Source organism: Clarias gariepinus, chromosome 7, assembly GCF_024256425.1.
Source record: "Clarias gariepinus isolate MV-2021 ecotype Netherlands chromosome 7, CGAR_prim_01v2, whole genome shotgun sequence".
Taxonomy (NCBI): domain Eukaryota; kingdom Metazoa; phylum Chordata; class Actinopteri; order Siluriformes; family Clariidae; genus Clarias; species Clarias gariepinus.
In genome coordinates this window covers 27,530,257-27,543,587 of record NC_071106.1, presented here as the reverse complement: position 1 = coordinate 27,543,587, position 13,331 = coordinate 27,530,257, and the positions used below count along the sequence as shown (strand labels likewise).

At 36.7% G+C, this 13,331-nt stretch overlaps 1 protein-coding gene across 4 annotated transcripts in view; it reads left to right on the top strand.

The window, feature by feature from the left end:
* The window catches only part of LOC128527667 (latent-transforming growth factor beta-binding protein 4), a 71,910-nt gene that overhangs the window by 11,477 nt on the left and 47,102 nt on the right, over positions 1-13,331 (top strand). For 3 of the 4 annotated variants that reach the window (XM_053500132.1, XM_053500130.1, XM_053500129.1), the window contains exons 3-6: positions 2,492-2,769; positions 3,824-3,926; positions 8,572-8,640; positions 12,875-12,997. In XM_053500132.1, coding sequence (XP_053356107.1) covers positions 2,492-2,769; positions 3,824-3,926; positions 8,572-8,640; positions 12,875-12,997 — 573 coding nt within the window. The remainder of the gene's footprint in view (positions 1-2,491; positions 2,770-3,823; positions 3,927-8,571; positions 8,641-12,874; positions 12,998-13,331) is intronic. The other variant, XM_053500131.1, reaches the window with a different exon arrangement.

The window sequence follows — 13,331 nt, the reverse complement described above, 5'->3', positions numbered from 1 at the left end:
TAAATAGGAATGCTAATAATGGGTATTTTGTTTGCCGAAGTGGCCACAGAGGGTATGTAAATGAGCTAGGTGCATTGTGGTATCCACCCTCTTAGTACCAAGAAACCACTGTTCTCCTGTTCTCTTGGTGTGGTATTATACAGTAGCAGCCTGTTCCAAATGGTGAAGTACCACGTCCATCTTCCTTCTGTTGCTGGCTAAAGTTTTCTTACATGTCACCTGCTCAGACAGGGAAACAATCGCATTAGAGGGAAGATCCATCTTGGCTTCAGCCTCAGTGCTGTCGTCCTGGGCCTGGGTTGCTAGCAGGTTGGTGTTACTTGCTCCTTCTTGCAGCAGCCTGGGTCATGACCTAAGAGGAGGGGCACAGGGGCTACAGATTTGGACTAACCCTACCGTGACATGTTTGACTTAATTTGTCTTCCACTGTGATGCATCGGTGGGAACCTCTTTACAATCGCTGTGTACACAGCTGTTCAGGAGGGGATCACATGGTCGTGCATCCTATGGAATGACTGATGAGTGACCAAAGATGATGCAGAGATACACTTGTAGGATGCCTGAATGCTGTTCTCACCAGTGTAACTTGCAGCCCAGAGCGCTTGGGCAGGAGAAGATTTAAGTGGCTCCGATTCTTTCCAATATTCGTAAGCCCATCTGTGGAACTCGTCACCTACCTGCTCAAGAGACCAAAGCAGGCAAAGATTTTCCTCTTCATCTGCTCGTAATCCTTTACTGTATGTCTTAGGAGGTCAGGTAGAAATAGGCCCGCAGTACATCCTTGTGTGCAAGGGGATGAGTATTACACTCCACTCCCTCCTGGACCATTGTTCTTGTTCTGGCATCTTTTACTTTTACTGGAGATTTCAAAACACCAGTACAACAGTCAGTCATTCCAGATTCACATATGGAATGAGCCATCTGCTGTTTCCTTTTGGGTAGAAAGAAGAAATATTGCTCTTTTAAAATATTTTGAGTATCATCATAGACCCTTTACAACATTAAGGTTAATGTTGGCGGGTTCACGATTTCTTTCACTAATTTTGCTCTCTTGTCTTGCAATCTCATAGGGAAAGGTAGAACATTTTTCTGTCGCACCATTTAGGAACATTTTTAACATTTTCAATTTTTTAACATTTATCTCATGTACATTCATACAGTAAAACAAAATATTTGCTGATTTCAGCCAATAAGTAAATTTTTTCATGAGTGTACTGTACTCTATATAAATAATGACTACTGAATTATTGTTTGAGTATTATCATATGGCATATTGGTTTCTAGTTTCTACATTGATAGCCTTTCAAATAACAATATTTCATAACTAGGCTATGAACAGATCCTTTTTACCCCCTCATAACAAACTCCACATGGCCAAACAGAGAACAGGCAATGATTATGTTACAGTTTATGCACATCTCTTGCTTAACCATCTTTTAGTGTTCACTGCAATGTTCTGTTGCCCCAGGTCATCTCATTACATTTTACCTCTCAATATAAACCACATTTACGGAATTGGAGCCCAAGGAGCCCTTCCCATGTCCAGGGATTTATGTTTTCCCATCTGTCTATGACTTTAGCTTGTTTGCACTGAGGTCTTGCTCAAATGCATTTTTTCACATTTTTGGCTCATGCATACATTCTAGGGAAGCACAGCTGACGTCATGGTTAATTTTTGTTTTTAATAAAAAAATTAATTAAAATGATTCCGTTCCTCTACAATCCTCTAGGTGGCATGTTCTAAACCATTCACACAGCACTACATTCTCTGTGGTGGGAGTGCATTAATAATTAAGTTTGTATAGAATTGTTCAAAAAAACATTGGTACATGGTACATTTATAAAATCGTGATTGCAATGGGAATCAAATGGGCAACTGGCTATCGTGATAATACTGTATCGGGAGGTCACTGGTAATTCAGATCCCTACATTAAAGGCATGAGACAGTATCAATAATTCTCAATATTTATTAAAAGTAAAAAAAAAAAAAAAAAATCAGTTATACTACAGCTCACATTAAAAAAGTATGGGCTTCAACAGACCAGAGATAACATGCAATTAAACTTTGCAATGAAAGTCCTTAAGTCATACTGATATGAGATACAACTAATATTGTATTTATTCAAGCTGACATTCCAAAATATTTCCTAAATCTTAGTTTTGGTTTCTCCAGACTGAAAGAAACAGCTTATGAAATCGATATCATTAGCAAATAGCATCATTTACATTTTATTACTGATATTATTTATTAAGAAATATGATTGTGTTTTCATAGTTAATTTATCTTTAAAGTGCTATGCATGCTACAGAAAACTATGATAAAGATGGCTTATGGTCTCAAAAATACAGAGTAAGAAATGCGGTAAAGGCAAAATAGAGAACTAAAACTTAATAAAAGAATCTGTTACTTAATGAAACAAGTCAAATTTTCTCCATTGGTGGTGCAGTTATTATGTATATGTGTGTGTGTGTGTGTATGATTGATTTCAGGGTCTCCTATGGTGACTGTACGAGTCCACCATCCTCCTGAAGCAACAGTAAAGATCCACCAGGTGGTGAAGGTCACTTCAGGTTCAAGCTCGGAGACAGTGGTGCGGTCTTCAGGGCTCTCAGGTTACCGTGCCAACAGCAGACCTAGCAGCACTTTTCTGGCAGACAGAGCAGAGGCTACACCCCCACTTATCCAGGCCCAAACATTCAGGGGAGACTCTGTGTACACAGAGGCGTCCGGATTTAAATATTGCTTCAGAGAAGTTCATAACGGACAGGTGAGAGACACATGGCACAGACCCCAATTACATAATTAATTTGGACAATTAATGGTCCAATTTAAGTCCTGTCTACTAACATACTAAAACGTATGATAAAATACATCATCTATACGATCCTATTATATATATTTTATAGAATGCAGTGTGTTGTATTTGTTTACTCCTATGGATCTGTGAAATGCTAAAAATGCTACCCTCACTACATAATTGTGGATACGCATTAGTTTAAATACCTAAGAAATATCTTACATGAGAAGGGAGTGCTGTTGTACTGAAAATCAGCATAAATGTACTGTAGGCTCTCTTGCCTTTGGCCGCATCACGGCTGTGCTGATATTCACTACAACAGCAAGACCTTGAGCATGATATATACAACAGATTATGGTTTGTTTATCCTATCACGACTGGCGGAAATAAATAACCTAGAGTAGTGGAGCTGGCACCCAACCGACAGGCAGTATAATTAACGGGTGAAAGTAGTTTTAAATTCTTACCAGTACTATGTAGTCAAAAGGTGAGGAGAATGACCTATGGAGGTGGTAGACAGTTCTGAGAAACATCCAAGATTTACTTTATATTTCTATTTATTCCTCTTTAGGGTATCAGATAACTTTCAGGCTTCCAAGGTTGAATCCCAAACAGCATTAAATGGAAAACTAGTGTGCTCTGTAAAGTGTGTAATCCCTTGTTCCACACACCAAGTAGTGCTAATGATCAGGGGTTAGAGATGGATTTGAGGTTCAGCCTTGTATTAGAAGATAATTAGCTTTGTAGCTTATGTAAGCCATGAACAGAACAACACATAATCACACGAAACACAGGCATCTTCTCTCACCTCTTTCCAGTACTGCAGACCGTACCAGCCTACTTTCATCCGTGCTATCAATAGACAGTTAGTGTAATTAACAATTGGTAGAACACCTGTGATGTGGAGAGATACATACACTTGTTATGCTTTATATCACCAACTGATTTTTTCATATTCTAATGAAGGTGCCAAAAGAGCACAATTCTGATTATCGCTAACGCAACTTCTGTTTGTCTTCTACAGTGCAGTTCTCCACTGCCGGGACTCCGCAGTCAGGAAACGTGCTGCAGGGGGGATGGTATAGCATGGGGGATTAAAGAGTGTACACTCTGCCCTCTAATATCAGGTATGTCGTGGATATTCTCTCGCTCTGTCTCTCTCTCTCTCTCTCTCTCTCTCTCTCACACACACACAAACACACAGTCAACTGTTGGGTTTACAGCTTTTGTAAAAATATGTGTTGCTTAAAATGTGGAAGGTTTAAGCTTCCAAAATAAGGTTATATAGTGTTTTTCAAATTGAACATTTTATTATATACAACCTTGTGTGTCACATAAATTCCTTTTGCTATATTGAGTAAATGTCAAAAAATGGTGTTAATCATATTCTGCTGTGAAACTTTTTGAATGTTATCCTTTTAATAGTGTGAGTACTCCAGACTCCCCGGTTTCCCCTCACTTTACAAAACCATGTCAGTAAATGGATTAGCTGCACTAAATTGCCACTGTGTGAGTGACTGTGTGCATGGTGACCTGAGACTGGTATGTTGACTGGCTTTCCATCCAGGGTGTATTCCCTGTGCACACCCAAACCAGAATACAGTTACTTAAAGTGAATAGACATATGAAGAAATATATGTTGTACCTTATTGGATTGAAATACATATTCATTCATATTAAATTCATTTTGGTTAAGGTATAGATAGCTAATAGTCAGCCCAAGGTCAAGGGTTCAATTCCTGCCTTTTGCAGTCCTGTGTTTGCATGTTGTCCCTGTGCTTCATGGTTTTTCTTAATGTCCTCTGGTTTCCTCCCATTTAAAAGACATGCAGGTTAGGCTAATTGGCACTTCCAAACTCCCCAGAGTGAGTGAGTGAGTGAGTAAGTGAGTGAGTGAGTGCGTTTGTGCTTGTGGGCCCGGTGACTGACTGGCGCCCCATCCAGGGTGTGCCCCAAGTCTGGGATAGGCTCCCCGTAACCCTGTACAAGATAAGCAGTAAAAAAAAAAAAGAGATGAGTGTCAGCTTTTATTGCTGAACTGAGATGATTGCGCTCATTCACTCCAATCAATATTAACCAACATAGTCAGTCACTTAAATGCCACTTGCACTTTTTTTGTACTGTCTGGGGCTTCATACTGAGAGTCTGCTAAGCTATAGCTAGCATATTGTAGGCAAGTCTTCCAAAAAGCTTTCTGATCTATTGGGATAACATCACCAGTGATTGACTGTCATCACATATACAGTAAGCAGATGAATGCAAATATAGTATGTGTTTATTGAAGAAATAGAAACAGGGGAAGAATCCAAATGGCAAGATGAAAACCAGCTGAGTGGATAAGTGGTATAGTACCTTCTGGAAATACACCCCATGTCTAAAAAAGCAATCAATTCACCAGTGTGTATTGCAAAAAAAGTCCTTAGAAACATTCAATTTCTTGGTAAGTCTTTTCGACAGGAAATCAGCTTAAGAATAATTACCTAAAGTCAAGGTTATTAAAACGCAAATTTACAAAATGCTTGCTTGGACTAGTTGCTTAGTTTTTAAGTTAGTCACTCCTGGATGGAAAATTAGTTTATGGGTCAAAGTTATAGGATTGGCATGAAAGTAATGAGGTACAATTGTCATGTCTGGTGGGTAATCTAGTAGTCTTTCAATAATTTGATAGGTTGATTCAGGGGTGATTGTGTGTGAGGGGTCTAGTTTAGGACTGGAAATCTAGATAAGGAAAATGCATCAGATTTCATGTTTTTGATGAGCCTGAACTGAACCCTTAATTTTATTCTTTTTTTTTTTTTTACATATTTGTCACACTTGAATTATTGCGATCATTAGACAAATGAATATTAAACAACGATGACTTAAGTAAATACAAAATGTGTGTGTGTGTGTGTGTAATTCAATATAATTCAATTCAATTTTATTTATATAGAGCTTTTAACAATGGTCATTGTCTCAAAGCAGCTTCACAAAAATCTATAATAACACAAAAATTAATAATACTTTTATTTATTAAGAGAAAAGGCTGTCCAAACCTATCAGGCTCTGAGTTTAAAAGTAATTGCCTCCTTGCCAAATCAGGAATGAAATTAGATTTTTGGAAAGCTGGGTTAAATTTCACATGCCACACCCAGGCTTAATTACTGCCAGGCCTGTTGAATTAAAAATTCACTTAAATACAACCTGCCTGGCAAAGTGGAGCATGCTAAAAGTTCTAAAAAGAATAACATGGTTTAGAGAAATTCATCCTGCCATAATGGATGGGTTCAGATATTTAGGTGATTGTTCTCTCTGTAAAGTTCATGGGAGGATGAAAAGATTGTGCTTCCCTCCTCTGCAAGGAGTTTTTCTAGGCAAATGCTGGGTTTGATGAATGATTTCAGAGATATGGATGCTACCTGCTTCAAATTTGTGTGCATACTTAGCCGGTTTTCATTTTTTTTGGCTTATTGTTAATAGGTGGTGTTCTCCTATGTTAATACAGTAGGTAGGTGTTTTCCAGCCCACATTTCATCCAGGATGATAAAAAAAACATTGTAGAACAGGGTTAAAATGGGCCTACTGTAGATTTACATCTTCTCTCTCTAGTCCAGAGCTCACACTATGAGCAGTTTTTTTTAACTGAGTAGTTTCCTAGCTGATCCTTAAAGAAATGTGTACATTGTTATACAAAGCCATAAAAGTTTGATGCAATGCAACAATGAACTTTTGTCATTTAATTTTTTGTCCTGCAATCAGAAATGTCCCTTATAACTTTTAAGACTCTTTCCAAAGAGTTTCCATCAGGATTGTTTATATTACAAAAGGGCGGTTTAAAAAAGAATCCAAATTGCTACACTAACACAACACTGATCACTAGGAACAACTACAGAAGCATTCTTTTAAAGTTGATAATGTTAATCATGCCATTGCATAATTCTCCTTTGTACAATGCTCAGTCTCGGCCAGCATGATTGAGCAAGAACATTATGTGTTATGAAGACTGACCTAAGGGACATCTGACTAATGCATAGGCACCATGAGAATAAGAAAACCTGGAAAAGTATTTAGCACAGCTTTTAAATTTGAGAACAATGTTTTGTGTTGACACGGAATCTGAGACAATTTTGACATTTTGTAAAATAAAATTGTATAAATCAAGTTTGTATGTCTAGAATAATAACTTTACATTAATCGATCAGAATATTACAAAATTAACGCTGTGAAGGAAATTGAAATGTTCCAGCAGCATTATACAAAACGACTTGCAAGTACAGAATAAGCAACCACATCTGGGAATATGGAGGAAATGAAAAAATAACATTTGAGCTGGTTGAGCTCCGGCATGTCACTAAAATAGTTGAAGAGTTTTAATTTCTTGCAGCAACAGTAGTGGACATCCTGTAGATCTCTATAATGCCTCAACCTTGTATAGAAGCTCTTGGCCTTTATATTGTCTTGTGTATAACATTGCAATGTTTTCACATGCTTGCATTAATGTTCTTTATGTAGATTAGTGTTCTTTTACTATAATTTAAAGATATAGGTAGTCCTGTAGAGTTTTCTGTTGTTATATGTACTGTAGCACTATTTACTGTAACTCATGTACAGTATATGGTTAAAATGACAATAGAAGCCACATTGGATATAAGCCAGAAGTTCCAATGGCTATTTTTTGGACATTTAATTAAATTCTAGTATGTTTGAAAGACAAGAATGTCTTTGTTCTATAAGCGCCGTTAGTCTGAGGTGTCTAAACAGGCATCTAATAAGTTTAGCTACTTGAAAACATGATATTATTTCTGATAGAGTGAACCACTTGACCCTCCTTGGTCTTATTTTGAAAGCAACTAAAAAAGGGCTTAAGTGTCCCAAGATCGTCATTAATGTGAACACTCTATTTTAATGCATGATGTATGATAAGTTTGCACAAAAATAAGCTAATGTTGACTGTAATCCATAAAAGAGACTTTTTTAAAACTAAAATCACAGTTACTGGGTCCTGATTCAAAGCCCAGTAGGAACACAAATTCAACTTTAGTATTGTTTATGTAGTGACTAATGATAAGTTCTGCGATTTTCAGTGGTACAAAATGTTGGATGACTTGAAAAAACAGCATTTAATAGGGAGGAGAAGATCAATCTTAAACCTTTGGAGAAATTATCAGAGGGGAAGGCTTATCTCTATCTCCTCTGGCATCTTCTTCATTTTCAAAACCAGCATGTTTTGTCTTTGATGTCTTTATAAACTTCGGTTCATCAGCTGATTTCTTTGAAGGCTAAATAAAAATATAATTTAATTTCCCATTATACTGAGATGCTAAAGCCAAAAGTTAAGACCAGCATTAAGACCAACAATGACTTTAAAAACAATATCACTATTTATTCAACATTAATGGTAGAGACACCATCGTCCTTCACTTGTATAAGTTGGTCATGTGTGTTACTATCTACCTTTTCCCCCCTTTTTTGTTGTCAATCATTGTTGTCAATGTTGACATTCAGCTGAAGATTCTATTAAAACAACATTAAATTAACAGGCCAGTTATTATACTATGTGGAGCTAAATAGATTACCTAGCCCAGTGTCGCTGTAATGGCTCTGAGCAACATCCCAGTATTTAGAGAACCAGACATTTATATTGGTGAAGAAAAAAACATGAGAATGGCATTTATGATTTATGACACAACAAGGGGTAAACCATAGAACAGTCAGGCTTTAATAAAATACCCAATAAAGAAACAAATACAGTATGTTAGCGAAAGATGACAGCTAATGTGTTTTCTTTCCCAGGAAGTGGCACAAGTGGAGAGAGAAGTTGTCCAAAAGGGTTTGAGAGGATTAATGGTACACAGTGCGTGGGTATGTACACTAATCACTTGAATGTTGATCTTTTATTTCTGTGTGTGTGTGTGTGTGTGTGTGTGTGTGTGTGTGTGTGTGTGTGTGTGTGTGTCATTATAAGTCATTATAAAAGCAAAAATATTACAGATAAGGGTGCTCTTAGGCACAATGTGAAGACTGAAACCCTGACACGGTAATGCAAGTCTGTGATTGGTTGACTTATTTCTTTAAAATAAAATGCAATTAAATTAATGCAATTCACTATAAGCAATTCTTCCATAGACTATAGACTATAGTCTATTAACACCAAGCTTTGTTTGCATAGTGATATACCAGAACAATATTGCTGTATTCTATGTTAAGAACAGTGGCAAAGTGCAAAAGTACTAATTACAATAGTTTTGATGCAGGCACAAGTATGGACACATTATGTAACAGTTAGTTCCTCTCTGGTAATGGAAGAGCACTTACATTTGGTATACCTACTGTACATTGGGACATTCCACTATTTGTATCATTCTGCTTGTTCATGTGTACCACATAAAATTTCCATTCTAGAAAGAGTCCTCCTGAAACCATTATAAACCATTACTACATTATCCTTTTTATGTACTTAACTTAAATATTTATGGAAATTCATCAGATTAAGATGAAAAAGTAGAAGGGAGGACAATTTCACACCAGCCACTTTTTAAAGTCACATACTCCTTTTTGTTCAGGTTTGCTTAAGTCTTAAGGTTCTCCAAACGTGTTACTTTTCCAGCTGAAATATCATAACATCTTAGATTATGCATTCTGGTATCTGTGATTTAATTTCATTCTGTTTTACTTCTTTTTCAAATGTGCTGTTTTGTTGTTGATAGTTTTAAGTGGAAAAATCCTTTGAGGAAGAGCATTTTCCTAGCCAGTCAAAATTTTTACACCCATTTCAACCCATCTAAATGTGTAAAACTGACAAAAAAATGTAATTTGCAAAATCAATACAAATCATTATGAATTTGCCAACAGCTATCAGCGAGTGTAGGTTCTTTGGGATCTATTTTATTTATATTCTATTTATCTGTTATTTAAGGAGCTAAAATTAACAAATCATTTTCCGATATTGATTCTAAAATGCCTGTTATTTTAAATTATTTTTAAAATTGTTGTATGGAAGCATAATGATTATGGTGTTATTCCTAATATCAGTAATGCTGTGTGTGTGGAGTTTGCATGCTTTGTATGCTTTGTAGGTTTCCCCTGGGTACTCTGGTTTCCTCCCACAGTCCAAAGACATGCAGATTAGGTTAGCTGGTATTCCCAAATTGCCCCCAGTCATAGGATAAGCCATAGACAGGCATATATATATATATATATATATATATATATATATATATATATATATATATATATAATATCTACTGTTGCTACAGTCGTGTAATAGTTTTATCTGTTAAAGAACATTGAGCAGATTTGGTAAGGACTGTCAGATGGACAATATCTAATCATACTGGTAAAGTAATGTGTATGTGTGTGGTGCTCAAGCCTGGAATTTTTCTAATCTATTTCAGGAAACTTAATTATCCATGTACTGTATGATGTTTCTTGCAAAACTGCAACTTAGATAAGTAATTTCACATTGCCCAGCTCTCTCTGTGGTTTGTGGGGTATTGTGATTTATCTTTGAGATAGACAAAAAGTGTGTGTGACTCACAATGTGTGTGTGTGTGTGTGTGTGTGTGTGTGTGTGTGTGTGTGTGTGAGGAGAGAGAGAGAGAGAGAGAGAGAGAGAGAGAGACCCTCTGAATATAATTATTTCCATTACTATTACAGAGTATTTTATGTTGTAAAAGTAATAATAGTAATTTACCTGTCATGTTGATCATTAACATTAACAGCCACTGTGCCTGAATGTGTGTTCATGGCTAAAATGTGCTCGAGAGGTCACTTCAAATTCACATTCCTAGGATAAAAGTCAGTGTAATTGTTTTCCTGTTGGCCTTTCGAATTTATAAAAAAAAAACAGATTGTGTCAATGTGATCACTGACTCACACACATCTACTAATATCTATACATAATATCAAAATACAGTACTGACTTTTTCCCTGTAAGTATCTTTTCAGTCAGACAACCTGTTGTTTATTCTAAACTGTTCTTGCCAGTCCGCAGCTAGGTATCGTCCACATAACATTACTAGGAATGTACAAATGTGTAACTAGTGACCAGGAACTTGTAAAGCACCAGAAAGCTATAAACCTTGTTACCCATGTAGGCTCCATAATTAAAGCCAGTGGACAGGATTAAACTGTATTGCTGCGAACAGTGCCACTCATTTCTTCATAGTCAATAGAGAGGTAGGGTGCATGAACATGGGAATAATTACAAAGCAGTACAAAGTGTGAGGGTCAACAGTATTCTCTACCCTGCATACATCTCAGCAAAAAAACAAAAAAACAACAAAAACATTTATCAGTCCGTTTGAGTACTTTAAATATTAACATCTCAACATTGATAATCAATTATATGCCAGTAAACTGGTGATAAGATTATGGGCATCCAAGGCTCATTTATATCTCTGGGGAGCAAAGGCTAGTCTGTCTGGTCTAATCCTACAGAAAGCCAATGTGGATGAAAAGTTAATGCTAGCCATGAAAGGCACCAGAATACGCAGTGTACCACGGCCCACCACGCCCAGGGTACGACAGGCAAAGAACCCAAGGCCACCGACCCAGACACTATCCAGGTCCCAATACAAACAAGCAGCCATGGGATTTGCCAGACAAACAAATCCTATTCACAGAGTCCCCACCCCACAACCCATAGCACACAAAAGATCCATTGCCAACAACTTGTGCCAAATACCACAGCACACACCCAGAGGTCTTGTGAAGTCATGTCCTAAGTGGCCAGAGCTGCTCTGGCAGCACAACTACACAACACCGGGCATAATGTTTTTCATTTAAATGTTATGGCTGATCAGTGTACATGCTGATGCCAAACAGAATTAACTCAGCAGGCAGTTTCAAAGCTCGCAAATAGCTGTTTATGCCAGCATAACTAAAAGGGAAAAATTAGCAGGAATCTTCACCATCAACAAAAGTATCCCCTTGTTGTAGATATCATATCTAAGGTACCAACAAATAACCTGCACCTTGTGAGTTTGTGATTGAAGATATTCTGAAATAAGCAATTCACAAGTACTCTGGAGCAACACATTTGCTCAATAGTGATATTTTAAAATCACTGCAAATTATTATTAGGAGCCAATACAGTGTGGAAAACTTTATTTCTACAGCCTTATAACACATCAGAGAGGATGATATGTTATAAACTCTGTCATTCAACAAGCAAATTATTATTATATAAAAAAAATATTAAGCATGACCCACCAAAAAAGGAAGCTTTATTCTTCCTCTTTTTCCCCTTTCAAAGACAATCTTACATTGCAGTACAGAATCATAAAGAAAGGCCACAAAGCAGTCATTCCCAATTTCTGCACAGAGAATAAATCAATATCATGTACAAAAGGCCAACATGGTACTGATGAAACCAAACATACTGTAGAGCATAGGGTTAGTCCATAATATTCTCATGGCTAGCAATTAAAAAAAAAAAAAGAATACAGAAGAGTTGCTCCATTATGAAGTGTGCAACAGGTGACCTCTCCTTGTTCACAAAGGCCACAGACATTTTCGACTTATATGGAAAAAAAACTACAATATGTTTGTAGATTAAAATTTTGGATGGTTCAAACAGATCCACTCTGTGATAAGGCATTAACAGCAATAGGTTTACACATGATGAGACCTCAAAGAGACTGGTATTGGAACAGATGTGTATAGGCTTTTTTAAGTACAACCATCTTTAGGTACTGTAAAACTGTGCAGTGTTATTCTTCTTGTTTGCAACATTTGTCTTTGGATACTGCTTATCAAAATAGCAGATTGACCATAAAAAACAACATCATGCTATACACAAGCCTGATATTCTAAAAGTTCAAATACAACCATAACCTGGTACCATCTTTTACTTTTTTTGCTCTTGTACCACACACTTGTCTATAATATGAGTATATTTGTCATATATTCACATCACTACTTTGAACAGGGAACATTTTATTACATATTTAGAAATGTTTAATTCTGGTTCTATTTTGAGTAAACACATTTAAATACGATTCTTCTAAAGTTAGTAAAAGGCAAACATCATGACACACAATGACACACATGTACACCTACACACCTACCTGTCATCTTCCTCCCCCTGGTGTAGATATTAACGAATGCTTGCAGCCGGGTTTCTGTGAAAACGGGAAGTGTGTGAACACCCGTGGGAGCTACAGCTGTGTTTGCAAACCTGCTTTCATATTGGACGCCTCACGTGGCATCTGTATCTGTAAGTAAAGACTAAATGGCAGAACATTGGGTTGAAGAGTCACACAGCTACAGTGCACGGTCAGGTTCAGATGTCTGAGTTTACTAACTAAAGGTATTAGGAAGTTACTAATAGGAAGTTTTATAGCATGTATTCTTATGTACAGTAAGTTGATCCATGAAGTGGTGTAAAGAATAATGTAGTGTTCTAGACTGGATCAGAAATGTCTCTTATATTGAGACAATATAACACAATATACAGTACTTTGCAACTTAAGGGACAGGTCTTCTGGGAAAAAAAAATATGTCTTTAAAAGTTTTTAAATAATTTCCCATATACTTGATTGTGTATCGAT